This window comes from Heptranchias perlo, chromosome 16, assembly GCF_035084215.1.
Source record: "Heptranchias perlo isolate sHepPer1 chromosome 16, sHepPer1.hap1, whole genome shotgun sequence".
Taxonomy (NCBI): Eukaryota; Metazoa; Chordata; class Chondrichthyes; order Hexanchiformes; family Hexanchidae; genus Heptranchias; species Heptranchias perlo.
In genome coordinates, this window is record NC_090340.1 from 7285578 (window position 1) to 7312359 (window position 26782).

General features: G+C 45.9%; 1 protein-coding gene across 1 annotated transcript in view; it reads right to left on the reverse strand.

Annotated features, from left to right (window-relative positions):
* hydin (HYDIN axonemal central pair apparatus protein) overlaps positions 1-26782 on the reverse strand; it is a 1099250-nt gene that overhangs the window by 488258 nt on the left and 584210 nt on the right. The window contains exon 36 of the mRNA XM_067997614.1: positions 13104-13240. Within this exon, the coding sequence (XP_067853715.1) occupies positions 13104-13240 (137 nt within the window). The remainder of the gene's footprint in view (positions 1-13103; positions 13241-26782) is intronic.

The window sequence follows — 26782 nt, forward strand, 5'->3', positions numbered from 1 at the left end:
AGAAGGATGTGTGTTCTGGTTTAACAAGGACACTGCTGGCGTAGAGACACATGTTCCAAATTCTGATATAGAAGAAGAAGAACTTGCATTTATATAGCGCCTTTCACTACCTCAGGACATCCCAAAGCGCTTTATAGACAATTAACTACTTTTGAAGTGTAGTCACTACTGCAATGTAGGAAACGCGACAGCTAATTTGCACACAGCAAGATCCAACAAACAGCAATGCGATAATGACCAGATTATCTGTTTTAGTGATGTTGGTTGAGGGATAAATATTGGCCAGATCACTGAGGAGAACTACCCTGCTCCTCTTTGAATGGTGCACAAAATAGAATGGAAACACAAAAAGTTAGTATGCAGGTACAGCAGGCAATTAGGAAAGCAAATGGCATGTTGGTCTTTATTGCAAGGAGGTTGAAGTAGGGAAGTCTTACTACAGTTGTACGGGGCTTTAGTGAGGCCGCGCCTGGAGTACTGTGTACAGTTTTGGTCTCCTTATCTGAGGAAGAATATACTTGCTTTAAAGGTGGTGCAACGAAGGATTAATTCCTGGGATGAGAGGGTTGATGTATGAAGAGAGGTTGAGTAGAATGGGCCTATTATCTCTGGAGTTTAGATGAATGAGAGGTGATCTCATTGAAACATATAAAATTATGAGGGGGCTTAACAGGATAGATGCTGAGAGATTGTTTCCCCTGGCTGGAGAGTCTAGAACTAGAGGGGCATAATTGCAGGATAAGGAGTCGGCCATTCAAGTCTGAGATGAGGAGGAATTTCTTCATGCAGAGGGTTGTGAATCTTTGGAATTCTCTACCCCAGAGGGCTGTGGATGCTGAGTCATTGAGTATATTCAAGGCTGAGGTGGATAGATTTTTGGACTCTCGGGGCATAAAGGGATCAGGCAGGAAAGTGGAGTTGAGGTCAAAGATCATCCATGATCTGATTGAATGGCGGAGCAGGCTCAAGGGGCCATATGGCCTCCTCCTGCTCCTATTTCCTATGTTCTTATGTGCCATGGGATCTTTTAAGAGGGCAGACAGGGCAGGTATGTAGACAGCGAACTGCCATTTATCTGAAGAAGTGTACATGGTTAAAAATGCATGCAAAGGTTGTGCTGATATGGCAAATGGCTGAAGAATCAGGGGGAAAACTCTTCAGTGGCTGAAGTCATACCTAGCACAAAGGAAGATGGTAGTGGTTGTTGGAGGCCAATCATCTCAGCCCCAGGACATTGCTGCAGGAGTTCCTCAGGGCAGTGTCCTAGACCCAACTATCTTCAGCTGTTTCATCAATGACCTTCCCTCCATCATAAGGTTAGAAATGGGGATGTTCGCTGATGATTGCACAGTGTTCAGTTCCATTCGCAACCCCTCAAATAATGAAGCAGTCCGAGCCCGCATGCAGCAAGACCTGGACAACATCCAGGCTTGGGCTCATAAGTGGCAAGTAACATTCGCGCCAGATAAGTGCCAGGCAATGACCATCTCCAACAAGAGAGAGTCTAACCACCTCCCCTTGACATTCAACAGCATTACCATCGCCAAATCCCCCCCCATCAACATCCTGGGGGTCACCATTGACCAGAAACTTAACTGGACCAGCCATATAAATACAGTGGTTACGAGAGCAGGTGAGAGGCTGGGTATTCTGCGGCGAGTGACTCACCTCCTGACTCCCCAAAGCCTTTTCACCATCTACAAGACACAAGTCAGGAGTGTGATGGAATACTCTCCACTTGCCTGGATGAGTGCAGCTGCAACAACACTCAAAAAGCTCGACACCATCCAAGATAAAGCAGCCCGCTTAAATGGCACCCCATCCACCACCCTAAACATTCACTCCCTTCACCACCGGCGCACTGTGGCTGCAGTGTGTACCATCCACAGGATGCACTGCAGCAACTCGCCAAGGCTTTTCGACAGCACCTCCCAAACCCGCGACCTCTACCACTCAGAAGGACAAGAACAGCAGGTACATGGGAACAACACCACCTGCACGTTCCCCTCCAAGTCACACACCATCCCGACTTGGAAATATATCGTCGTTCCTTCATCGTCGCTGGGTCAAAATCCTGGAACTCCCTTCCTAACAGCACTGTGGGAGAACCGTCACCATACGGACTGCAGCGGTTCAAGAAGGCGGCTCACCACCACCTTCTCAAGGGCAATTAGGGATGGGCAATAAATGCCGACCTCGCCAGCGATGCCCACATCCCATGAACGAATAAAAAAAAAATAATGGAAGACATGTGAAGGAGAGTCCAAGCAGACACATTTGCACTTAAAGCGTGTAATCAACTCCTGGAAACGAAGGACGTCTAACCAGCAAAAGAGACCTTAAGGATGGTCAAAAATAAGATAAGGAAGAACTACAGACATTGGATGTCTCAGCGTTATGGTCCAAGCACGATAAGTAAGCCACGGGAATAAAAACAGAAAGTGCCTTAATGAAAAATGAGGTGCTGTTCTTGCCCAACGGAATCTATTTCCTCCTATCTCAACTCTATTTTCTCTCCCCTTGTCCAGCCTCTTCCGACCTACATCCGCGACTCTTCTAAAGCTCTTTGCCACTTTAACAGTTTCCTGTTCTCCAACCCAAACTGTCTCCTTTTCACCATGGATGTCCAGTCCCTTTACACCTCCATCCCCCACCAGGACGGCCTGCGGGCCCACCGCTTCTTCCTTGAACGGAAGACCAACCAGTCCCCATCCACCACCACCCTCCTCCACCTGGCTGAACTTGTTCTTACATTGAACAACTTCTCCTTTGACTCCACTCACTTCCTCCAAATAAAAGGTGTTGCTATGGGAACCCGTATGGGTCCCAGCTATGCCTGCCTTTATGTGGGATACGTGAAACATTCCTTGTTCCAGTCCTACTTAGGTCCCCTCCCTCAACTCTTTTTCCAGTACATTGATGACTGTATCAGTGCTGTTTCCTGCTCTCGCCCCGAACTGGAAAATTTCATCAACTTTGCTTCCAATTTCTTCCCTTCCCTTCCTCGACTTCTCTATCTTCATTTCTGAGGATAGGCTGTCAACCAATATCTATTATAAGCCCACCAACTCCGACAGCTATCTTGATTACACTTCCTCTCACCCTGCTTCCTGTCAGGACTCTATTCGCTTCTCCCAGTTTCTGTTTCCATTGCATCTGTTCTGACGATATCACCTTCTGCACCAGTGCTTCCAATATGTCTTCCTTTTTTCTCAACCGAGGATTCCCCTCCGCTGTAGTTGACAGGGCCCTCAGCTGTGTCCGTCCTTTTTCCCGCACTTCTGCTCTCACCCCTTCCCTTCCCTCACCTCCCAGAACCATGATAGGGTCCCCCCTTGTCCTCACCTTCCACCCCACCAGCCTCTACATTCAACGTATCATCCTCCGCCATTTCTGCCACCTCCACCACCAAACACATCTTCCCCTCCCCTTTCAGCATTCTGAAGGGATCGCTCCCTCCGTGACACCCTGGTCCACTCTTACATCACCCCCAACACCCATTCTCCTCTCCATGGCACCTTCCCGTGCGAACGCAGGAGATGCAACACCTGCCCTTTCACCTCCTCCCTTCCCACCGTCCAGGTCCCCAAACACTCCTTCCAGGTGAAACAGCGATTTACTTCCACTTCTTTCAATTTACTATACTGTATCCTCTGCACACAATGCGGTCACCTCTACAGTGGGGAGACCAAACGAAGGTTGGGTGATCGCTTTGCTGAACACCTCTGCACAGTCCGCAAGCGTGACCCTAACCTGCAGGTCGCTTGCCATTTTAATTCTCGATCCCATTCCTACTTTGACCTTTCTGTCCTTGGCCTCTAACACTGTTCCAGTGAATCTCAGTTTAAGCTCGAGGAACAGCACCTCATCTTTCGTTTAGACACTTTACAACTTTCCGAACTCAACACTGATTTCAATAACTTCAGATCAGAACCACTTTTTAAAAAATTCGTTCATGGGATGTGGGCGTCGCTGGCAAGGCCAGCATTTATTGCCCATCCCTAATTGCCCTTGAGAAGGTGGTGGTGAGCCGCCTTCTTGAACCGCTGCAGTCCGTGTGGTGAAGGTTCTCCCACAGTGCTGTTTGGAAGGGAGTTCCAGGATTTTGACCCAGTGACGGTGAAGGAACGGCGATATATTTCAAAGTCGGGATGGGGTGTGACTTGAATGGGAACGTGCAGGTGGTGTTGTTCCCATGTGCCTGCTGCTCTTGTCCTTCTAGGTGGTAGAGGTCGCGGGTTTGGGAGGTGCTGTCGAAGAAGCCTTGGCGAGTTGCTGCAGTGCATCCTGTGGATGGTACACACTGCAGCCACGGTGCGGCGGTGGTGAAGGGAGTGAATATTTAGGGTGGTGGATGGGGTGCCAATCAAGTGGGCTGCTTTGTCCTGGATGGTGTCGAGCTTCTTGAGTGTTGTTGGAGCTGCACTCATCCAGGCAAGTGGAGAGTATTCCATCACACTCCTGACTTGTGCCTTGTCGATGGTGGAAAGGCTTTGGGGAGTCAGGAGGTTAGTCACTCGCCGCAGAATACCCAGCCTCTGACCTGCTCTTGCAGCCACAGCATTTATATGGCTGGTCCAGTTAAGTTTCTGGTCAATGGTGACCCCCAGGATGTTGATGGTGGGAGAATTGGTGATGGTAATGCCGTTGTATGTCAAGGGGAGGTGGTTGGACACTCTCTTGTTGGAGATAATCATTGCCTGGCATTTGTCTGGTGCGAATGTTACTTGCTACTTATGAGCCCAAGCCTGGATGTTGTCCAGGTCTTGCTGCATGCTGGCACGGACTGCTTCATTATCTGCTCCCACTGCTCCCATTTTTTCGGACAGCAAGTGTTGGTAATGGTTTTGCTGTTGCCATTTACAGCTCCTCTAGACCCATCTTTTGTTTCTTTACTTGTCCCATTACCATCTTCCTTGCCCTGCACCATCATCCCTTTTGTCATTTAATCACTCTTGCCCTCTACCCTATCACAGACCTGTTCTTTCCTCCCCTTCCCTCCCCTTTCCCTGGCTCTTTCATAGCTCAAAAACTGTTTAATCTTCAACTTCTCCCAGTTCTGACGAAAAGTCAGTCATCGACCTGAAACGTTAACTCTGTTTCATTCTCCACAGATGCTGCCTCACTTGCTGAGCTTTTCCAGCATTTTCTGTTCTTATTTCAGATTTCCAGCATCTGCAGTATTTTGCTTTTGAAGTAAGCCCGAAGGTAGGTGAAATCGCTGTAGTCGGACAAGAGATGGCAGCGGCGTGTCAGAAAAGCAACTCCTGGTCTGTGTCTGAGCATGAGTCTATGTAACGTAAAGTACGCCAATGTAGGCAAGGTTAGCGAGTAACTAATCATGTAATTGATTAAATATTGAAGATTAATCAAACTCAGTGACTCCCCCTGTTCTTGGATTGGAACTAATTCAGAATCAGATATTCTCTGGTTTGACACATCCTGATTGAACAGCTGAGCTATATATCAGGTGTCTTACGAATCAGACCTCATTTGAATCAATCATCTTTGATGCATTGGGAGCTTATGTACAGCCAGCATGGGCTGCATCTACACCAAAGGTATTATTTTTATTTAATTTACAGCAGGAGCTTCACTGCAGTACAGGCGGAGGAGCTGGGAGAGGTGCTAAATACAGCATCGATAAATACAACACCAAGCACCGACAAATACACCAAGCACCGACAAATACAACACCAAGCACCGATAAATACAACACCAAGCACCGACAAATACAACACCAAGCACCGACAAATACAACACAAAGCACCGACAAATACAACACCAAGCACCGACAAATACAACACCAAGCACCGACAAATACAACACCAAGCACTGACAAATACAACTCCAAGCACCGATAAATACAACACCAAGCACCAATAAATACAAGCACCGATACATATTAAAAGTCCCAAAGCACTTCACAGGAGCGTAATCAGAAAAAAAGTGACACCGAGCCAAAGGAGATATTAGGACAGGTGACAAAATGCTGGGCCAAAAATGTGGGTTTTAAGGAGCATCTTAAAGGAGGGGAGAGAGAGGTGGAGAGGTTTAGGAAGGAACTTCCAGAGCTTACGGCCTAGACAGCAGAAGGCATGGCCACCAATGGTGGGGCGAAGGAAGTGGGGATGTACAAGAGGCCTGAGTTGGAGGAACACAGAGTTGTCAGAGGGTTGTAGGTTTGGAGGAGTTTGCAGAGATAGGGAGGTGCGAGGCCATGGAGGACTTGAACACGAGGATGAGAATTTTGAAACACACACACAGGCAGTTCACATTAGAAATGTGGAATGGAAAATATTGACAACAGGAAGTAAGGTTTTATAGATAGGAAGTGAGTGCAGATTTAGGATTTTTAATACATTATAGATTTTCTCTTATTGTTTGTGTGTATTATCTTTTTACAATTGTGTATAGACAATTGTACTTTCAGTGTTCTTTACATCATCAGTGGGGTATGAATTACAGAACCTCAAGGAATATTAGTTTGTAATAGCGGGCCTAGATTTTCCACTGTGGTGGGGTTTCCGATGAAAGTTTGTCGAGCCAGTGTGTCCTCAGTCTTATCCTGGTGAATTTCTTGGAGTCGAGCTAATTAACATATTTATTGCAGGCTTTCAAGGCTTTACATGCACTCTTTTGCGAGCTTAACTTGAGGGAATGGGAGAGGAGGCGGCTCCAAAAAGAATGCACAAATAGCCCTGGGACTCTGGTAGCCAGTGGCAATGGCTGCAGAAAACAAATAAATGATCCCATGTTGTCCAGTGTAATCAATTGCTCTGTGCTTGATGGCAAAATGACCTCTCATTAAGCTCTGCCAATTCCTGGAGCCCAGCATTGCTAAGGTGCTAATGACAGGAAATATGTTGGGTGATGTTTTCCCATCATTAACCTATAATTTAGGAACAAAGGAACAGGAGCAGGGCATTCAGCCCCTCGAGCCTGCTCTGCCATTCACTTGGATCATGCCTAATCTGTGTCTGCATTCCATTTACCTATCTCGGTTCCATATTTCTTAATACCCTTAACTAACAAAAACCCAACCATCTCAGTCTTGAAAGCTAAAATTGTCACAGCCTTTTGGGAAGAGAGTTTCAGATTTCTACTACGCTTGGTGTGAAAAAGTGCTTCCTGATTTCACTCCTGAATGGCCTAGCTCTAACTTGAAGATGATGTCTTCTTGTCCAGAGGAAATAGTTTTTCTGCATCTACCCTATCGAATCACTATTATTTTAAACATCTTGATCAGATCACCACTTAATCTTTTATATTCAAGGGAATACAAGCCTAGTCTGTGTGACCTGTCCTCATAATTTAACCCTTTTAGCCTCAATATCATTCTGGTGAATCTGCGCTGTACCCCCTCCAAGGCCAATATATCCTTCCTGAGGTGCGGTGCCCAGAACTGAATGCAGTTCTCCAGATGGGGTCTAACCAGAGCTCTGTACGGTTGTAACATAACTTCTACCCCTTTGTATTCCAGCCCTCTCGAGATAAAGGACAACATTCCATTAGCCTTTTAAATTTTTTTTGTACCTGTCCACTAGTTTTTAGTGATTTCTGTATTTGGACCCCACTAAATCTCTGCTCCTCCACTGTTCCTAGCTTCTTCCCCTTTAGAAAATACTCTTGATTTATCTTTCTTAGGTCTGAAGTGGATGTCCTCACACTTTCCCACACTGAACTCCATCTGCCTCAGTTTTGTTCACTCACCTAATCTATCAATGTCCCTTTGCAACTTTCTGCTCCCATCTACACTATTTACTGTGCCACCTGACTTAGTGTCATCAGTAAACTTAGATGTCCGGCTCTATATTCCATTTTGCTCGGATGCTTGTCTGACATCAAGCACTGAATGAGCAAAAAAATTCCTCCAACTAAATATTAGGAAGACCAAAGCCATTGTCTTTGGTCCCCACTACAAACTCCGTTCCCTAGCCACCGACTCCATCCCTGTCCCTGGCCACTGTCTGAGGCTAAACCAGAACATACGCAACCTTGGCGTCCTATTTGACCCTGAGATAAGCTTCCGACCACATATCCGCTCCATCATCAAGACCGCCTACTTCCACCTCTATAATATCGCCTGTCTCCACCCCTGCCTCAGCCCATCTGCTGCCGAAACTCTCATCTATGACTTTGTTACCTCCAAACTCGACTATTCCAATGGTCTCCTGGCCGGTCTCCCATCTTCCACCCACCATAAACTTGAGCTTTTCTAAAACTCTGCTGCCCGTATCCTAACTCGCACCAAGTCCCGTTCTCCCATCATCCCTGTGCTCGCTGAACTACATTGGCTCCCGGTCCTGGAATGCCTTGATTTTAAAATTCTCCTCCTTGTTTTCAAATCCCTCTATGGCCTCGCCCCTCCTTATCTCTGTAATCTCCTCAAGCTCTACAACCCTCCGAGATCTCTGCGTTCCTCCAATTCTTGCCTCTTGCGCATCCCCGATTCTAATCGCTCCACCATTGGCGGCCATGCCTTCAGCTGCCTAGGCCTTAAGCTCTGGAATTCCCTCCCTAAACCTCTCTGCCTCTCTACCTCTCTCTCCTCCTTTAAGATGCTCCTGAAAACCTACCTCTTTGACCAAGATCCCTGTCCTAACACTGACTTACGTGGCTCGGTGTCAAATTTTGTTTGATGACACTCCTGTGAAGCACCTTGGGACGTTTTACTACGTTAAAGCAAGTTGTTGTTGTTGTTGTTGTCGTCGTCGTCGTCGTCGTCATCAACTAAGTCATTGATAAATATTGTGAAAAGCTGAGGCCCCGTACAGATCTCTGGGGGGCACCTCCTGCCAAGTGGAGTATATAGCCATTATCCCTACTCTCTGTCTCCTGCCTCCTGACCAATTTCCTACCCATGTCAATAGGTTGCCTCCAATACCATGTGTTCACTTGTTTGCTAATGGTCTCTTGGGTGGAACCTTATGCTCAACCATATTCAATGTTCCCCTGTCACTTCTGGCAGAAAATCAACAAAGTGGCGGCAGACCCAGGGAACTGACAGATGGCTCCAACCCACCCCAAAACAGGAGGAAATAAAGAGGCAGATTCAACAGAGTCTCTGGGCTCGATATTAGCAGGGCGGCGGGTTCTCAGCGGGGGGTCGTCTGGGCGCGTGGGTAACGTGCCCGGTGAAATCGGGGCGCTCCGCACGCAATTACAGGATAATTGGAGCCATTTACCTGGTCTTCCGGGTTCCCCACTGCTGATCTGCGCGGCGGGCGGGCTGCGCATGCGCAGCAAGGTCTGTCAGCTGGAGTAGCCCTATTTAAAGGGGCAGTCCTCCACTGACTGATGCTGCAGAAAATAGGAAAAAGTACAGCATGGAGCAGCCCAGGGGGAAGGCTGCTCCCAGGTTTAATGATGCCTCACTCCAGGTATCATTGGATGGGGTGAGGAGGAGGGGGAGGACAGAGATCTTCCCCCCGGCGGGCGGGAGGAAGCGGCCTGCCTCTGCCACCAGGAAGACCTGCTCGAGGTGGCGGAGGAGGTCACCTGCACCACCAACATATCGCGCATCTGCATACAGTGCAGGAGGCGCTTCAATCACCTAAGTAGATCAGCCAAAGTGAGTACACTAACTCATTCCCCTACACTCCGTCTGCCACATCACCGCCCCCACCCCACATCTCCTTCTGAACTGCCAACACTACTCTGTCACATTACCCCTCACATCCACTCAAACCTCATCCTCATCGTACCTGCTCTTACTCACCTCGCCAGTACTCATCCCACCACTACCACTCAACCCAATCCTCATACAATCTCATGGATCTATCTCATACTCACCCTCTCATGCATCTCTTTCACGGTCAGCCTCACTCAACCTGCCACTACCTGTACTGCAGCCACAGGGCTTGCATCACATGTGTGCAGTCGGAAGCGTAAGGCACACGTGTCGTGAGCATAAAGGGTGTTTGAGGGTTTGTCATAGTGTTTACCTATATTTGATTTCTGATCAACTCATAACATATTATATTGTCACCACTACTGCCACGTCTTTGCGAATCTTGTCTGGTTTGTGCAATAATGCCCTTTCCTGAGGATCACTATGAAGACCCACACCTGATGCCACCCATTGTATCACTGCAGAGTGGGTGTAGGTGTATTTGCAGGACTCTTTTGTGCAGACGACTGAGAGACTTCGGCGATGTCCCCGGTGGCACCCTGGAAGGATGCGGAGGAGAAGTTGTTGAGGGCAGTGGTGACTTTGACAGCGACAGGTAAGAAGATAGAGTTCGGGCCAGCTGGGAGCAGCTCGGCATGAAGGAGGCTGCAGATGTCCACGACTACATGTCCACGGAAGCTGAGCCTCGGTCTGTAGACCCTGCGGCCAGGGTAGTGCCCTCTGCGACGCATCTCTCTCTGCAGTAGCCCTCCCTCCTGCTGTACAGGTGGATGTGTCACAGCACTCTGTTGTGGAGCTCCACATGCCAGAGGTGGACGGCGTCGCTGGCGAGGCTGGTGATGCTGTTCGCCCTCCGAGGAGGTCATGACTGCAGCTACGGCGGCCCCCATCCGGAAGATGTACATTTGAGGGGGTCCGCAAGGTAGGTAAATGTGTCTGGACACCGGGGTAAGTGTGCAAGTTTATGCATTTGATTGTTAGGAGGAGGGTGGTGGAGGCCAAACTTTGTCCAAAGTGACAGAGTGGCCTCCTGCAATGAGTGAGGGTCTCCCACCCACCCCCAACACTTGTCAAATGGACCTTTGCAGCTGCCACAGGCTGGTGGCTGCAACACGTCCATTTCAACTGGGAGTGTTTCCCCCAGTACGGGAAACAGTCTCAGTTAATTGCAAAATCCAATCCCTCCTAAAATATCAGGTTAATCAGGTCTGTAAACAACCTGAAGTACCTGTTCAAGTACTTTAAGTGGCACCTCGCCGGCTTTAATTGCCGGCGGGAGTCCCACATGCGGGGGCTGCGCGCGCATGTCAGCGTGTCACTGGGGAACCTGGAAGTGGGGCGGGTTGGAGCCGGGCTCCGGACCCGCCCCGGGAATCCGGGATTTTCACAGCCCCCCCCGCCACGAACGCACCTGATCACGGGTGCGAAAATAGAGCCCTCTTTCTCTGCACAAGGTCACAAGGGAAACAGTCACGCCCAGGAGGCAATACTGCAAAGAGCCATGAGGCTGATCCTTGGTGTCAAGAGGGTGAGTTATGAGGACAGCATGGAGAAACATGGTCTCTTCAGCCTTGAAAGGAGCTGACTGAGAGGGGACCTCATCAAGATCTATGATAATAAATGGTATACAAGGGTTAAACCACAGTACTACTTCAAGGCAAATCTTGATACCGGGACAAGGGGGCAAAGGTCCCAGACAAATTTGAGGCTAGTATCAGGAAGTTCTTTATGCAAAGAATGATCAACACACTTCTAGATAGGGCAGTGGAAGTTAAAGATAACCTTAGGTCCATTTCAGAGCCAGTTAGATGTTGAGATGGAGGCATTGTAGGCTTTCCTTGATGGATGAACTGGGATGTGCTGTACATCTTTGTACTGTAGATTGTGATGTCCCTTTGAACGCAAGAGATTGAATTATGTGTGACAAGCAGAAGGCTGCAATAATTTTGGACACCAGGAGTCTGAACCTTTGCTTAAGGATGCCAAATGTGTGCTCGACCAACAACTTGGATTTATATAGCGCTGTTAACATAGTAAAACATCTCAAGGTGCTTCACAGGAACGTTATCAAACAAAATTTGACACCAAGCCATCTAATCCATAAAATCTAAGGAGATTTTAGGACAGGTGACCAAAAGCTTGGTCAAAGAGACAGATTTTAAAGAGACCAAGACCCTGAGGGCAGCATGAGCCTCATTATAATGCTCTTCACCTCTTGCCCTTGGGTTCCCCAATGGGCCAAGCACCTACGTCTGCAGTGGATAATCAACAGCCAGGTCTATGTGGCCCTTCAAATAAAGCTGAAATCATGGATTGTTGTAAAAGAAATGAATCATGGCAATTGCCAGGGAAACAACCTTTAATATGGATGATTGTCATAGATCAGCTGCACATTGATGCAGTGGAATCCCTTTCTGTGGGGCCCACGTGGCAATATGTGTGCCATTTTGGGGAAACCAGTCAGACCGTTATAAGTTACTGCCTCTTTTCTGTAGGCAAATTAATGAATTGAGAGGCTCAGACAAACAAGGTGCCTGTGGCCTGCATGATGCAGCTGTGTACTGCAGGTTGGGAGATTCTCCTGCTGTTGCTTGAAATTACCCTGTAAGTATAAAAGTTCAAGGCTGCGGTCACTTTGACTGTGACTGTTGTTGAATTGGTTTGCAGGTCTGGCTACAGAAGTGTACAAAGATCAGTAATGGCCTCCTTGAGAAATGCAAATTTTATCCGAGACATCCAGGTACGAAAATCTGAACCGTAGACTTGGTATAAGAATGGGTCTTTATTGTTCTCCTGAAGTACAGACAAAGGTGTTCTGGTTCGCCTTCTGTGATCTCCTACAGACTGCAACCAGAGAGAGATAACCAGAGGTACACCCATAGCTCTGCTCAATATATCACCATTCCCCTGGGGAAGCAGGCACAGATAACGGATATTGTCCAGCTTTAAGAGGTTCTCCGCTGGGCTCCAATAAGTTTCAGTACCTTTCTTTCTCCTACAACACCACGTACCTCAGAAGCTGCAACAAACAGCTGCACAGAAATCAGAAAAACAGCAATACACCTTTAAACAGTAAAGGTGTTTAAGGAAGAGGCTCCTTTGCAATGCTTGTTTTATTTTGGCACTGACTGTCTCGAGCGCTGTCCGGGCGCTCTGGACACATTATGGGGCCTAGAGCACAATAGGTTCCCAGGCTCCAAGCACCACTGATGCTGAGCAGGCCTCAGGCTTCGGTGCACCATAATGTGAGGTGCACGTGCCTAATGCACAGCCACGGGTGCTAATGATTGAATTATTAGCCCCCATAACTGTACTACAACAACTGTACCAAGATCTATAAATTGTAAGGAAAATGGGGGGATACACAGTTTGTATTATATTTTCTGCAAAAAAACACAAATTTAGCTTTGAACAGTTGTATGGGCAGGAACTGACCTCGTGACCTCTCCATGTACCACAGCTGCCTTACCTGTATTTTTAAGAGCCTGTCGGTCAGTGTGAAAGGATACCGGCAAAGCGCCTGTGTTCGTAATCTTAACGATGTGTACCTTGACAGTGCTGAGGATTACAAATCCAAAATCCAGGATATACTCAGGCAAATGACATCTGCAAAAAATAAAACTCTAGCTTTAAATACGCAAAATATTATTAAGTTCAAACAATATAAACGGTGATTCCATGACCCCGCACTCCCAGCAGGGAACAGACAGAAACTGGTATCTGCATTTACTTGTACTGAAGGTTCATTGGAATGAGCACATTTCGATTTATGGGGCATTGGCACCGGTACTGGGGAATGAAGAAGCTGTTCCGTTGGGATGGGCTCCACTTAAACCGTGCTGGCGCCAGTATCCTGGCGAATCGAATAACTAGGGCTGTAGATAGGGCTTTAAATTAAAGAGGGGGGAGGGGAGGGGTCAGGTGGGGGGAAATTTAGAAATCTAAAGAGAATAGACAAGGCAAAAGGGCAGTGTAGCGATTTGGATAAAGATAAGCAGAGTGTGCCAGGAAGGGACGGAGAGTTTAACGGAAATCATCAACGAATAGGTCAAAGCAGGGAATAATGGTAAAATGTTAAAATTAAAGGCTTTTTATCTGAATGCACAAAGCATTCAGAACAAGACAGACGAATTAGTGGCACAAATAGAGATAAATGGGTTTGATCTAATCGCCATTAAAGAGACGCGGTTGCAAGGTGACCAAGGTTGGGAACCAAATATTCCAGGGCACTTGACATTTCGGAAAGACAGGCAGAATGGAAAAGGAGGGAAGGTAGCTCTGATAATAAAGGATGACATAAGGACAGTGGTAAGAAAGGGTCTTGGCTCAGAAGCTCAGGAAGTAGAATCAGTATGGGTGGAGATAAGAAATAACAAAGGACAGAAAACACTGGTGGGAGTACTTTGTAGGCCCTCTAACAGTAGCTACACCGTTGGACAGAGTATTAATCAAAAAATAACAAAGTGACAAAGGTAATGCATTAATCATGGGAGACTTTAATCTTCTTATAGACTGGGCAAATCAAATTGGCAAAGGTAGTCTGGAGGACGAGTTCATGGAATGCATTCGAGATGGTTTCCTCGAGCAATACGTCATGGAACCAACCAGGGAACAGGCTATTTTAGACTTTGTATTGTGTAACAAGATAGGATTAATTAGTAATCTCATAATGTGGAGATGCCGGTGATGGACTGGGGTTGACAATTGTAAACAATTTTACAACACCAAGTTATAGTCCAGCAATTTTATTTTAAATTCACAAGCTTTCGGAGGCTTCCTCCTTCCTCAGGTACCTGAGGAAGGAGGAAGCCTCCGAAAGCTTGTGAATTTAAAATAAAATTGCTGGACTATAACTTGGTGTTGTAAAATTGTTTACAGTAATCTCATAGTAAAGGATCTTCTACAAGTATGTAAAAAGGAAGGGAGCAACAAAAGTAAATGTTGGTCCCTTAGAGGCTGAGACAAGAAAAATTATAATGGGGAATAAAGAAATGGCAGAGACGTTAAACAAATATTTTGTATCTGTATTCACAGTAGAAGACACAAAAAGCATACCAAAAATAGTGGGGAACCAAGGGGAAAATGAGAGTGAGGAACTTAAAACAATTAATATCAGTAGAGAAAAAGTACTTGAGAAATTAATGGGACTAAAAGCCGACAAATCCCCCGGACCTGATGGCCTACATCCGAGAGTTCTAAAAGAGGTGGCTGCAGAGATAGTGGATGCATTGGTTATGATCTACCAAAATTCCCTAGATTCTAGAACGGTCCCAGCGGATTGGAAGAAAGCAAATGTAACCCCACTATACACGAAAGGAGAGAGAGAAAACGGGGAACTACAGGCCACTTAGCCTGACATCAGTCGTCGGGAAAATGTTGGAATCCATTATTAAGGAAACGGTAACAGGGCACTTAGAAAATCAGAATATGATTTGGCAGGGTCCACATGGTTTTATGAAAGGAAAATCGTGTTTAACAAATTTATTAGAGTTCTTTGAGGTTGTAACTAGCAGGGTAGATAAGGGGGAACCAGTGGATGTAGTATATTTGGATCTCCAAAAGGCATTCGATAAGTTGCCACATAAAGGGTTGATACACAAGATAAGGGCTCATGGGGTTGGGGGTAATATATTAGCATGGATAGAGGATTGGTTAACGGACAGAAATCAGAGAGTAGGGATAAACAGGTCATTTTCAGGTTGGCAGGCTGTAACTAGTGAGGTGCCACAAGAATCAGTGCTTGGGCCTCAGCTATTTACCATCTATATTAAAGACTTAGATGAAGGGACCGAGTGTAATGTATCCAAGTTTGCTGACGATACAAAGGTAGGTGGGAAAGTAAGCTGTGAGGAGGACACAAAGAGTCTGCAATGGGATATAGACAGGTTAAGTGGCAGGAATTGGCAAGAAGGTGACAGATGGAGTATAATGTGGGTAAGTGTGAGGTTATTCACTTTGGTAGGAAGAATAGAAAAACAGGATTTTTTTAAATGGTGAGAAACTATTAAATGTTGGTGTTCAGAGAGATCTGTGTGCCCTCATAAAAGAGACACAGAAAGTTAGCATGTAGGTACAGCAAGCAATTAGGAATGCAAACATAGAAACATAGAAAATAGGAGCAGGAGTAGGCCATTCAGCCCTTCGAGCCTTCGCCACCATTCAATATGATCATGGCTGATCCTCTATCTCAATACCATATTCCCGCTCTCTCCCCATACCTCTTGATGCCTTTTGTGTCTAGAAATCTATCCAGCTCCTTCTTAAATATATTCAGTGACTTGGCCTCAACAGCCTTCTGTGGTAGAGAATTCCACAGGTTCACCACCCTCTGAGTGAAGAGATTTCTCCTCATCTCAGTCCTAAATGTCCTACCCCGTATCCTGAGACTGTGACCCCTCGTTCTGGACCCCCCCAGCCAGGGGAAACATCCTCCCTGCATCCAGTCTGTCTCGCCCTGTCAGAATTTTATATGTTTCAATGAGATCCCCTCTCATTCTTCTAAACTCGAATTAATTGCAAATGGAATGTTGTCCTTTATTGCAAGAGGGTTGGAGTACAAGAGTAAGGAAGTCTTACTACAATTATACAGGGCTTTGGTTGCACCCAATTTTCATCGCTCTACCATTGGCGGCCGTGCCTTCAGCTGCCTAGACCCCAAGCTCTGGAATTCCCCCCTAAACCTTTCTGCCTCTTTACCTCTCTCTCTTCCTTTAAGATGCTCCTTAAAACCTACCTCTTTGACCAAGCTTTTGGTCATCTGTCCTAATATTTCCATATGTGGCTCAGTGTCAAATTTTGTGTCATAACACTCCTGTGAAGCCCCTTGGGACATTTTACTACATTAAAGGCACTATATAAATGTAAGTTGTTGTTGCTGCAACTGGATTCAGGTAACCTGCAATGTCACACACTGAAGCCTGCCGTGCACCCATTGTGCATCGTACATAATACAAAATGACATGCTGAATGAGGAATTGTCTGTGGCTCTGAGCACCAGATGTTCACTGTGTCTCAGCACATGAACAGCCCTACTGAAGCTTAGCAATGGGCGATGCATGGTTGTCCTTTTCAGCTATGTTGGCTCCTGCTCCTTCTAGGGGAGTCTTCATGGTAGCTGCATGCTGACCCACTGATTTCATTGTTTTTTTCATGATGTCTTTGGACATCACTGCAGCTATTCATACCATTTCCCATCTGTTGGTGTTAACCAAGGGAAGTAAAATTGAAGTTATCCCGCTGGCCATCTCTCTCCACCTGCTGGTTCTGAAAGTGGAAGGGCAGGATCAGAGGAGGCCATGCACTACAGGCTAGTCTGGGCCTTCAAGGTGACTGCCACCTGATGCACCTTACACGACCTTGCCCTGAAAAGGGCGACTGCTATGCAACAAGTGAAGAAGTAGCTGAGCCTGCCTCAACCAGTGGCAGAAGAGGACCGCAGCCCTCAGTAACTTTCTGTGAGTCTGTGAACATGTGGAATGCAGGTAGCTTGTGTTGGTTGCTTGCTTGGCTTTTGGTCCTTGCCCCGTTTCACGGGTCAAAAAGCAGACTTATTGGCATGGCAGTATATAGATCATAGTGCTAAAACATGGGCGTGGCTATGCATTTGAAAAGTAAATGAGCAGTTGCTGAGTGAATTCTCCCTCTGTGATGCTCCACTAAGTTTACAGGGCGAGTCACCAGACTTAGAATTTAAGTAGAGGAAGATGCAGGGCTATGGGGAGAGAGCAGGCCAGTGAGATTAGTTTAGGATTGATACAGGGCTATGGGGAGAGAGCAGGGCAGTGGGATTAGTTTTGGATTGATACAGGACTATGGGGAGAGACCAGGGCAGTGGGATTAGTTTAGGATTGATACAGGGCTATGGGGAGAGAGCAGGCCAATGGGATTAGTTTTGGATTGATACAGGACTATGGAGAGAACAGGGCAATCGGATTAGTTTTGGATTGATACAGGGCTATGGGGAGAGACCAGGGCAGTGGGATTAGTTTAGGATTGATACAGGGCTATGGGGAGAGAGCAGGGCAGTGGGATTAGTTTTGGATTGATACAGGGCTATGGGGAGAGAGCAGGGCAGGGGGATTAGTTTTGGATTGATACAGGGCTATGGGGAGAGAGCAGGGCAGTGGGATTAGTTTAGGATTGATACAGGGCTATGGGGAGAGGGCAGGGCAGTGGGATTAGTTTTGGATTGATACAGGGCTATGGGGAGAAAGCAGGGCAGTGGGATTAGTTTTGGATTGATACAGGGCTATGGGGAGAGAGCAGGGCAGTGGGATTAGTTTTGGATTGATACAGGACTATGGGGAGAGACCAGGGCTGTGGGATTAGTTTTGAATTGATACAGGACTATGGGGAGAGACCAGGGCTGTGGGATTAGTTTTGAATTGATACAGGACTATGGGGAGAGACCAGGGCTGTGGGATTAGTTTTGGATTAAAGAGCACTATGGGGAGATCAGGGCAGTGGGATTAGTTTTGTATTGATACAGGGCTATGGAGAGAGCAGATTGTGGGATTAGTTTTAGATTGATACAGGGCTATGGAGAGAGCAGATTGTGGGATTAGTTTTAGATTGATACAGGGCTATGGGGAGAGCAGGCCAGTGGGATTAGTTTTGGATTGATACAGGGCTGTGGGGAGAGAGCAGATTGTGGGATTAGTTTTGGATTGATACAGGGCTATGGGGAGAGCAGGCCAGTGGGATTAGTTTTGGATTGATACAGGGCTATGGGGAGAGAGCAGGCCAGTGGGATTAGTTTTGGATTGATACAGGGCTGTGGGGAGAGAGCAGGGCAGGGGGATTAGTTTTGGATTGATACAGGGCTATGGGGAGAGAGCAGGCCAGTGGGATTAGTTTTGGATTGATACAGGGCTGTGGGGAGAGAGCAGGGCAGGGGGATTAGTTTTGGATTGATACAGGGCTATGGGGAGAGCAGGCCAGTGGGATTAGTTTTGGATTGCTGTAGTAAAGAGCCATACATAGTGGCTTTCTGTGCTGTAAACCACAACAATTCTCCGGAGAGCTGTTAAGATGCATTATAAGGCAACAGTGTAAAAACGCTTACATAAGAAGATAAGGAATAGTAGCAGACTATTCAGCCCCTCGAGCCTGTTCCGCTATTCAATTAGATCATGGCTGATCTGTATCTTAAATGACCTTGACAACTTCCCTGAGACCAACAGATTCCTTCCCAGGATCTGGTCACAGGTGAGGCAAAATTAATTCTTTCTGCTACCTCAATCCAGGATGTTCACACTGCTCTTTAGAGAGGAATGCTCTCTGCTCCAAAAGACCGCCCCTCCCCCCACTTCCCTCGAGCCCCTTGAATCAGCTTGTCATGATTCATAAGAATAATGCAATATCCTTGGGAAATACTGTCAATGTCTAAAGGAGTCGCATTGATCCTGGTGGATGGCAGCATTACAATCGACATGCTAACCTAACATAAGAACATAAGAAATAGGAGCAGGAGTAGGCCAATCGGCCCCTCGAGCCTGCTCCGCCATTCAATAAGATCATGGCTGATCTGATCCTAACCTCAAATCTAAATTCATGTCCAATTTCCTGCCCGCTCCCCGTAACCCCTAATTCTCTTTACTTCCAGGAAACTGTCTATTTCTGTTTTAAATTTATTTAATGATGTAGCTTCCACAGCTTCCTGGGGCAGCAAATTTCACAGACCTACCACCCTCTGAGTGAAGAAGTTTCCCCTCATCTCAGTTTTGAAGGAGCAGCCCCTTATTCTAAGATTATGCCCCCTAGTTCTAGTTTCACCCATCCTTGGGAACATCCTCACCGCATCCACCCGATCAAGCCCCTTCACAATCTTATATGTTTCAATAAGATCGCCTCTCATTCTTCTGAACTCCAATGAGCAGAGTCCCAATCTACTCAACCTCTCCTCATATGTCTGCCCCCTCATCCCCGGGATTAACCGAGTGAAAAATTTTTTTATACTGCCTCGAGAGCAAGTATGTCTTTTCTTAAGTATGGACACCAAAACTGTATGCAGTATTCCAGGTGCGGTCTCACCAATACCTTATATAACTGCAGCAATACCTCCCTGTTTTTATATTCTATCCCCCTAGCAATAAAAGCCAACATTTCGTTGGCCTTCTTGATCACCTGCTGCACCTGCAAACTAACTTTTTGATTTTCTTGCACTAGGACCCCCAGATCCCTTTGTACTGCAGTACTTTCCAGTTTCTCGCCATTAAGATAATAACTTGCTCTCCGATTTTTCCTGCCAAAGTGCATAACCTCACATTTTCCAATATTGTATTGCATCTGCCAAATCTCCGCCCACTCACCCAGCCTGTCTATATCCCCTTGTAGGTTTTTTATGTCCTCCTCACTCTCTACTTTCCCTCCCATCTTTGTATCATCTGCAAACTTTGATATGTTACACTCGGTCCCCTCCTCCAAATCGTTAATATAGATTGTAAAGAGTTGGGGACCCAGCACCGACCCCTGCGGAACACCACTGGCTACAGGTTGCCAGTCCGAGAATGAACCATTTATCCCAACTCTCTGCTTCCTGTTAGATAACCAATCCTCCACCCATGCCAGAATATTACCCCCAATCCAGTGATTCTTTATCTTGAGCAATAATCTTTTATGTGGCACCTTGTCGAATGCCTTCTGGAAGTCCAAATACACTACGTCCACTGGTTCCCCTTTATCCACCCTGTACGTTATATCCTCAAAGAACTCAAGCAAATTTGTCAGACATGACTTCCCCTTCGTAAAGCCATGCTGACTTTGTCCTTTTAAATTATGTTTATCCAAATGTTCCGCTACTGTCTCCTTAATAATAGACTCCAAAATTTTACCCACCACAGATGTTAGGCTAACTGGTCTATAATTTCCAGCCTTCTGCCTACTACCCTTTTTAAATAAGGGTGTTACATTAGCAGTTTTCCAATCTGCCAGGACCTTTGCCAAGTCCAGAGAATTTTGGAAAATTATTACCAAAGCATCCTCAATCCCCACTGCCACTTCCCTCAAGACCCTAGGATGGAAGCCATCAGGTCCAGGGGATTTATCCGCCTTGAGTCCCATTAATTTACTGAGTACCAATTCCTGAGTGATTTTAATCGTATTTAGCTCCTTCCCCCCTAGAGCCCCCTGTTTGTCCAGTTTTGGGATATTCTTAGTGTCCTCTATCGTAAAGACTGAAACAAAATATTTGTTCAGCATTTTTGCCATCTCCATGTTTCCCACCATTAATTTCCCGGTCTCATCCTCTAAAGGACCTACGTTTGCCTTAGCCACCCTTTTTCTTTTTATATAACTGTAGAAACTCGCTATCTGTTTTTATATTTTTTGCCCAACCAAGAATCCTTTCACTTTGATAGTTGATGAGTGGATTTCCCTTGTTACCCCACTAAGGCTGCCATTTTAGATGTTGACGTACTGAGAGAAAGGCGTCTGCTTGTTCTCATCCACCTGCTGCCTGACCCAGTTTCTGAGGCAGCATGCGGTGCGGAGACAGAAGCAAGAGGCTTTTAATTATAGCAAACTACTCCCTCAACACACCATCTGGTATCTTCCCCGATGCCAGAGAATGCAGCAGAAACTGGTCGAAGTCGGAACTCCTGGTGGTATATTTTGTTCTGTGTGTGAAGATTAGAGAATTCTTTAGAGAGGTTAAAAACAGCAGGTTCATGAAAGAACTTTTCCTTAGCTAGTTGTATAAAGTTACCCAAACAGATTTTTGGGACCCAATGTTACAAGTATGTGTGTCACATTGGAGACCTGATCAGAGACTCTATCCCAATCAGGAAATGTGTTGTTAGTGCTCACCCAAGCGTTAGTGTGAGAGCCTCACTGGTTTTGTAGGTAGACTTCATTTACAGTGTGGCCAAGCGCATGGCCCATATTGGGCCTCGTTTTGGGATCTCACCAGGGGTGGGTTAGAAAGTCATTTATTCAAACTGTTAATAAGGGGTAACGAATGAATTTAAAGGTAAATGGCCGCATATGGCTGCTAATATTTTTAATGTCCATATTTCAGCCTTTGCAAAGCTAGGTTGGTAGCAAAAATGGCTGGCAAAACACAGGCTGGCACAATAAATACGGAGGCAGCAAACCCAGGCTGTGGGCAAGTAAGCAGTGCAACAGTCCAAGGCCCTGCTTGATGGCTGGTGAAATGCAGGTAGTGGGAAGAAGGATGCATAAAGGCATTGGAGCCTATCTGGGAGTTGGAGGGAGAGGTCTTGAGGGTGCAGCTGACCATTACAAGCACTTGTAGTACCATTCCCATGGTACATGTTAGCTCCTTGCAGCAGATGGCACAGCTTTGCATCTGTCTGTCTGCTCAACTGGTGCCCACATGGACAGTTCTGCATGGTCTGTGTCAGATAGCCAACTTACAGGCAGAGGTGCACCTAAGAGGTAGGCAGAGTCTGCCTCCGGTGCAGCCTGTCCCGCCTGGCATCCCTCCAATGTTCATCCTCCAACAAAATGTGAAGGGGATTCCCATTGGCAAACCCACTGTCTCAATATTGTGAACATACCAACAACAAAAAAATGGCAGTGCCCTAACACTTGGCACAAAGCCTCCTAACCAACTAAGTGGAAACAGAAATAATAAGAAAAATATGCAAAAAGCTGCTGCAAACCATTAAATGCATTTCCGTAAATAGCACACCCTAGCTGTATTAACATAAAACAATTGTCAGTTGTACAGATGTTTAAATGCCACCTTCGGGGTCCAATTTTGATATAATTAAGAGTGAACTGGCAGGCAATGTTGGCACCTGTACAAATCCCAACAAGAAAATTGAAGAAGATGCTAAATGAGCAGAAATCCAGTGTGATGGATTTATGTCCAGTTTTCCAATGGGTTACCCACACTTTATACCCACCAACTACCCACTGCGTGAGTATAAGAACACTAGCCTGGAATCTCTGATTGGCTCTACTAAAATAGAACATGGGAACCCATTTCTGAGCAGTTCCATGAAAATGAGGAAGAAAAGACATCATGACGTTATTTTCTGTCAGTCCCACCTTACTTGCCCTGTTTCATTCCGCCTGCATGAAATAGCTGCCCAGGATTGCTAGGCACTTTGGATCAGGTGGAAGAGTATTTAACAAGCCTTAGATCAAAGCTGATAACTTCACTTTGAAGTCTAGTTCAGACTCATTTTTGCAAGGTTGTTTTTTCTTTTTTTTTGATGTTGCCAATCACTTTGATAGCTTTCTGTGCCATTTGTTCTGAGGCTGCCATTTTTCCTCCCACCATTTCAGACAGGACACGATGAGCTCTACAATGGGAATTCCCTTACGTTTTTGTTTTTGGAAGGCAGTAATAGAGGGACAGCAGGTTGGTCAGGCAGCACCAGATGCATACGGCACCCAAGCACCGGTACTCACCCAACACAATATTCAGGTAAAAGTGCACATTCTTGCATTTGCCAGAGGAGCAATGACTATGGAGGCATCACTTTACAAAGGAAGCTGTCACAGAGCTATGCAAAATCATGCAAACAGACCTCCACCACAAGCACCACATAGCCAGTGACTGTAAAGGTCACAACCACCCTTAACATTTATGTTACAGGGTCATTCCAGGCTGCTACTGGGGACATCACTAGCATTAGCCAAGCAGTACAGATATATTAAGAAAGAAAAGAAAGAACTTGCATTTATATAGTGCCTTTCATGACCGTAGGAGGTCCAAAAGCACATTACAGCCAATGAGGTGCAGTCGCTGTTGTAATCATAGAATGACTGTGCTGGCTCTTTGTAAGAGCAATCCAATTAGTCCCATTCTCCTGCTCTTTCCCCGTAGCCTAGCAATTTTTGTTCCCTTCAAGTTCCCTTCCTTTTTGAAAGCTACGATTGAATCTGCTTCCATCACCCTTTCAGGCAGCGCATTCCAGATCATAACTACTCACTGCATGAAAAAGTTTTTCCTCATGTCACCTTCTCTGTGGTTCTTTTACCAATCACCTTAAATCTGGGTCCTCTGGTTCTCGACCCTTTCACCAATGGGAACAGTATCTCTTTATTTACTTTATCTAAACCCTTCATGATTTTGAACACTTCTATCAAATCTCCTCTCAACCTTCCCTGCTCTAAGGAGAACAATTCCAGCTTCTCCAGTCTATCCATGTAACTGAAGTCCCTCATCCCTGGAACCATAATAAATATTTTCTGCACCCTCCCTAAGGCCGTAACATCCTTCCTAAAGTGCAGTGCCCAGAATTGGACACAATACTGCAGCTGTGGCCAAAACAGTATTTCATAAAAGGTTCAACATAGCTTCCTTGCTTTTGGACTTTATGCCTCTATTTATAAAGCCCAGGATCTTGTATGCTTTTTTAACCACTTTCTCAACCTGACATGCCACCTTCAACGATTTGTGTACGTATACAACTAGGTCTCTCTGTTCCTGTACCCTCTTTAGAATTGTACCATTTAGTTTATATTGCCTCTCATTTTCTTGCCAATATGTGTCACTTTGCACTTCTCTGCGTTAAATTTCATCTGCCATGTATCTGCCCATTCCTTCAGCCTGTCTATGTCCTCTTGAAGTCGATTACTATCCTCCTCACTGTTTACTACACTTCCAAATTTTGTGTCATCTGCAAATTTTGAAATTGTACCCTGTCCACCCAAGTCCAAGTCATTAATATATATTAAAAAAAAGCAGTGGTCCCAGCACCGACCCCTGGGGAATACCACTGTATACCATCCTCCAGTCTGAAAAACAACCGTACACCACTACTGGCCGTAGAAACCGTTCACCACCACTACCGTTCCCTGTCACTTAGCCAATTTCATATCCATGCTGCCACTGCCCCTTTTATTCTAAGGGCTTCAATTTGCTGACAAGACTATTACGTGGCATTTTATCAAATGCCTTTTGGAAATCCACATATACATCAAACGCATTGCCCTCCATCGGCTCTCTCTGTTACCTCATCAAAAAACTCAATCAAGCTAGTTAAACACGATTTGTCTTTAACAAATCCGTGCTGGCTTTCCTTTATTAATCTACACTTGTCCAAGTGACTATTAATTTTGTCCCGGATTATCGTTTCTAAAAGCTTCCCCATCGCCGAGGTTAAACTGACTGACTTGTAGTTGTCGGGTTTATCCTTACACCCTTTTTTGAACAAGGGTGTAACATTTGCAATTTTCCAGTCCTCTGGCACCACCCCCATATCTAAGGAGGTTTGGAAGATTATGGCCAGTACTTCTGCAATTTCCACCCTTACTTCCCTCAGCATCCTAGGAGACATCCCATCCCAAGTACAGCCAGCCTTTCTAGTCCCTCCTCTATCTATTTTTACCCATCCAGTATCTCAAATACTGGATGGTACTACCAAATCAGCCCCACCCCTTCTCTTACTACCCATTTACTATTTATATGCCTATAGAGGACTTTTGGATTCCCTTTTATGTTAGCTGCCAGTCTATTCTCATACCCTCTTATTTCCTTTTTCTCTTCTCTGTACTTTCTATATTCAGCCTGTTTCTCACTTGTATTATCAACCTGACATCTGTCATTTGACCCCTTTTTCTGCTTCATCTTATTTTCTCTTTCGTCATCCAGGGAGCTCGGGCTTTGGTTGCCCTACCTTTCCCCCTTGTGAGAATGTACCTAGACTGTACCTGCACTATCTCTTCTTTAAAGGCTGCCCATTGTTCGATTACAGTTTTGCATGCCAATCTTTGATTCCAATTTACCCAGGCCAGATCCGTTCTCAACCCATTGAAATTGGCCCTCCTCCAATTAAGTATTTTTACTCTAGATTGCTCCTTGTCCTTTTCCATAACTAATCTAAATCTTATGATACTATGATCACTGTTCCCTAAATGCTCCCCCACTGACACTTGCTCCACTTGACCCACCCCATTCCCCAGAACTAGATCCAACAATGCCTCCTTCCTCCTTGGGCTGGAAACGTACTGATCAAGAAAGTTCTCCTGAACACACTTCAAAAATTCCTCTCCCTCTTTGCCCTTTACACCAGAACTATGCTAGTATATATTAGGATAGTTGAAGTCCCCCATTATCACTACTCTATAGTTCTTGCACCTCTCTGTAATTTCCCTGCAAATTTGCTCCTCCATCTCCTTCCCACTAGTTGGTGGCCTATAGAATACACCCAGTGGTGTAATGGCACCTCTATTGTTTCTTAACTCTAACCAAATAGATTCTGTCCTTGACCTCTCAAGGACATCCTCTCTCTCCAGCTCTGCAATATTCTCCTTAATCAATACTGCCACTACCCCTCTTTCCTGAACACCTCTATCCAGAAATATTTAGTACCCAATCCTGCCTTTTTTTGAGCCAGGTCTCCGTTATCGCCACAACATCATATTCCCATGTGGCTATTTGCTCCTGCAGCTCACCAACCTTATTTACCACGCTGTGTGCGTTTACACACATGCACTGTAAACTTATCTTAGACTTTCTTGTATACTCTCAGTCTGATCCCACCTAATACTGTACCATTTCTTACTCGAGTGCTATCTGTCTCTCCCAATCCTTTGTGCACCTTGTTTCTCCTTTCCCAGTGTATATCCTGGTGCTCATCCCCCTGCCAAATTAGTTTAAACCCTCCCCCGCCCACAACACCAGTGAACCTCCCTGTGAGGACATTGGTCCCAGCTCTGTTGAGATGCAACCCGTCTGTCTTGAACAGGTAATGTTGAAAACGCTGCAGCCAATTTGCACAGGGCAAGATCCCAAAACCAGCAATTACATAAATGACCGGATCATCTGTTTTTAGGTGTTGGTTGAGGGCTAAATGTTGCCCATAACACCAAGAGAACTCCACTGCTCTTCTTCAAATGGTACCGTGGATTCTTTTACATCTACCCAAGAGGATAAGCTGGGTCCTCAGTTTGGCGACTCATCCGAAAGACAACACTTCCGATAGTGCAGAGCTCCCTCAGTACTGCACTGAAGTGGCAGCAGAGATTGTGTGCTCAAATCTCTGGAGTGGGACTTGAACCCTCAACCTTCTGACTCAGAGGTGAATGTGCTACCACCGAGCCACGGCTAACATCTGAAGTCACAGATCTATTGCTCACTAGAACAAGCAACTTCATCATCTTCCCCATGGACAACTGGTAGCAGCGTGTCAGGGCACTATAATTTTACAGAGTGGCAGGATTCCCAGAGGC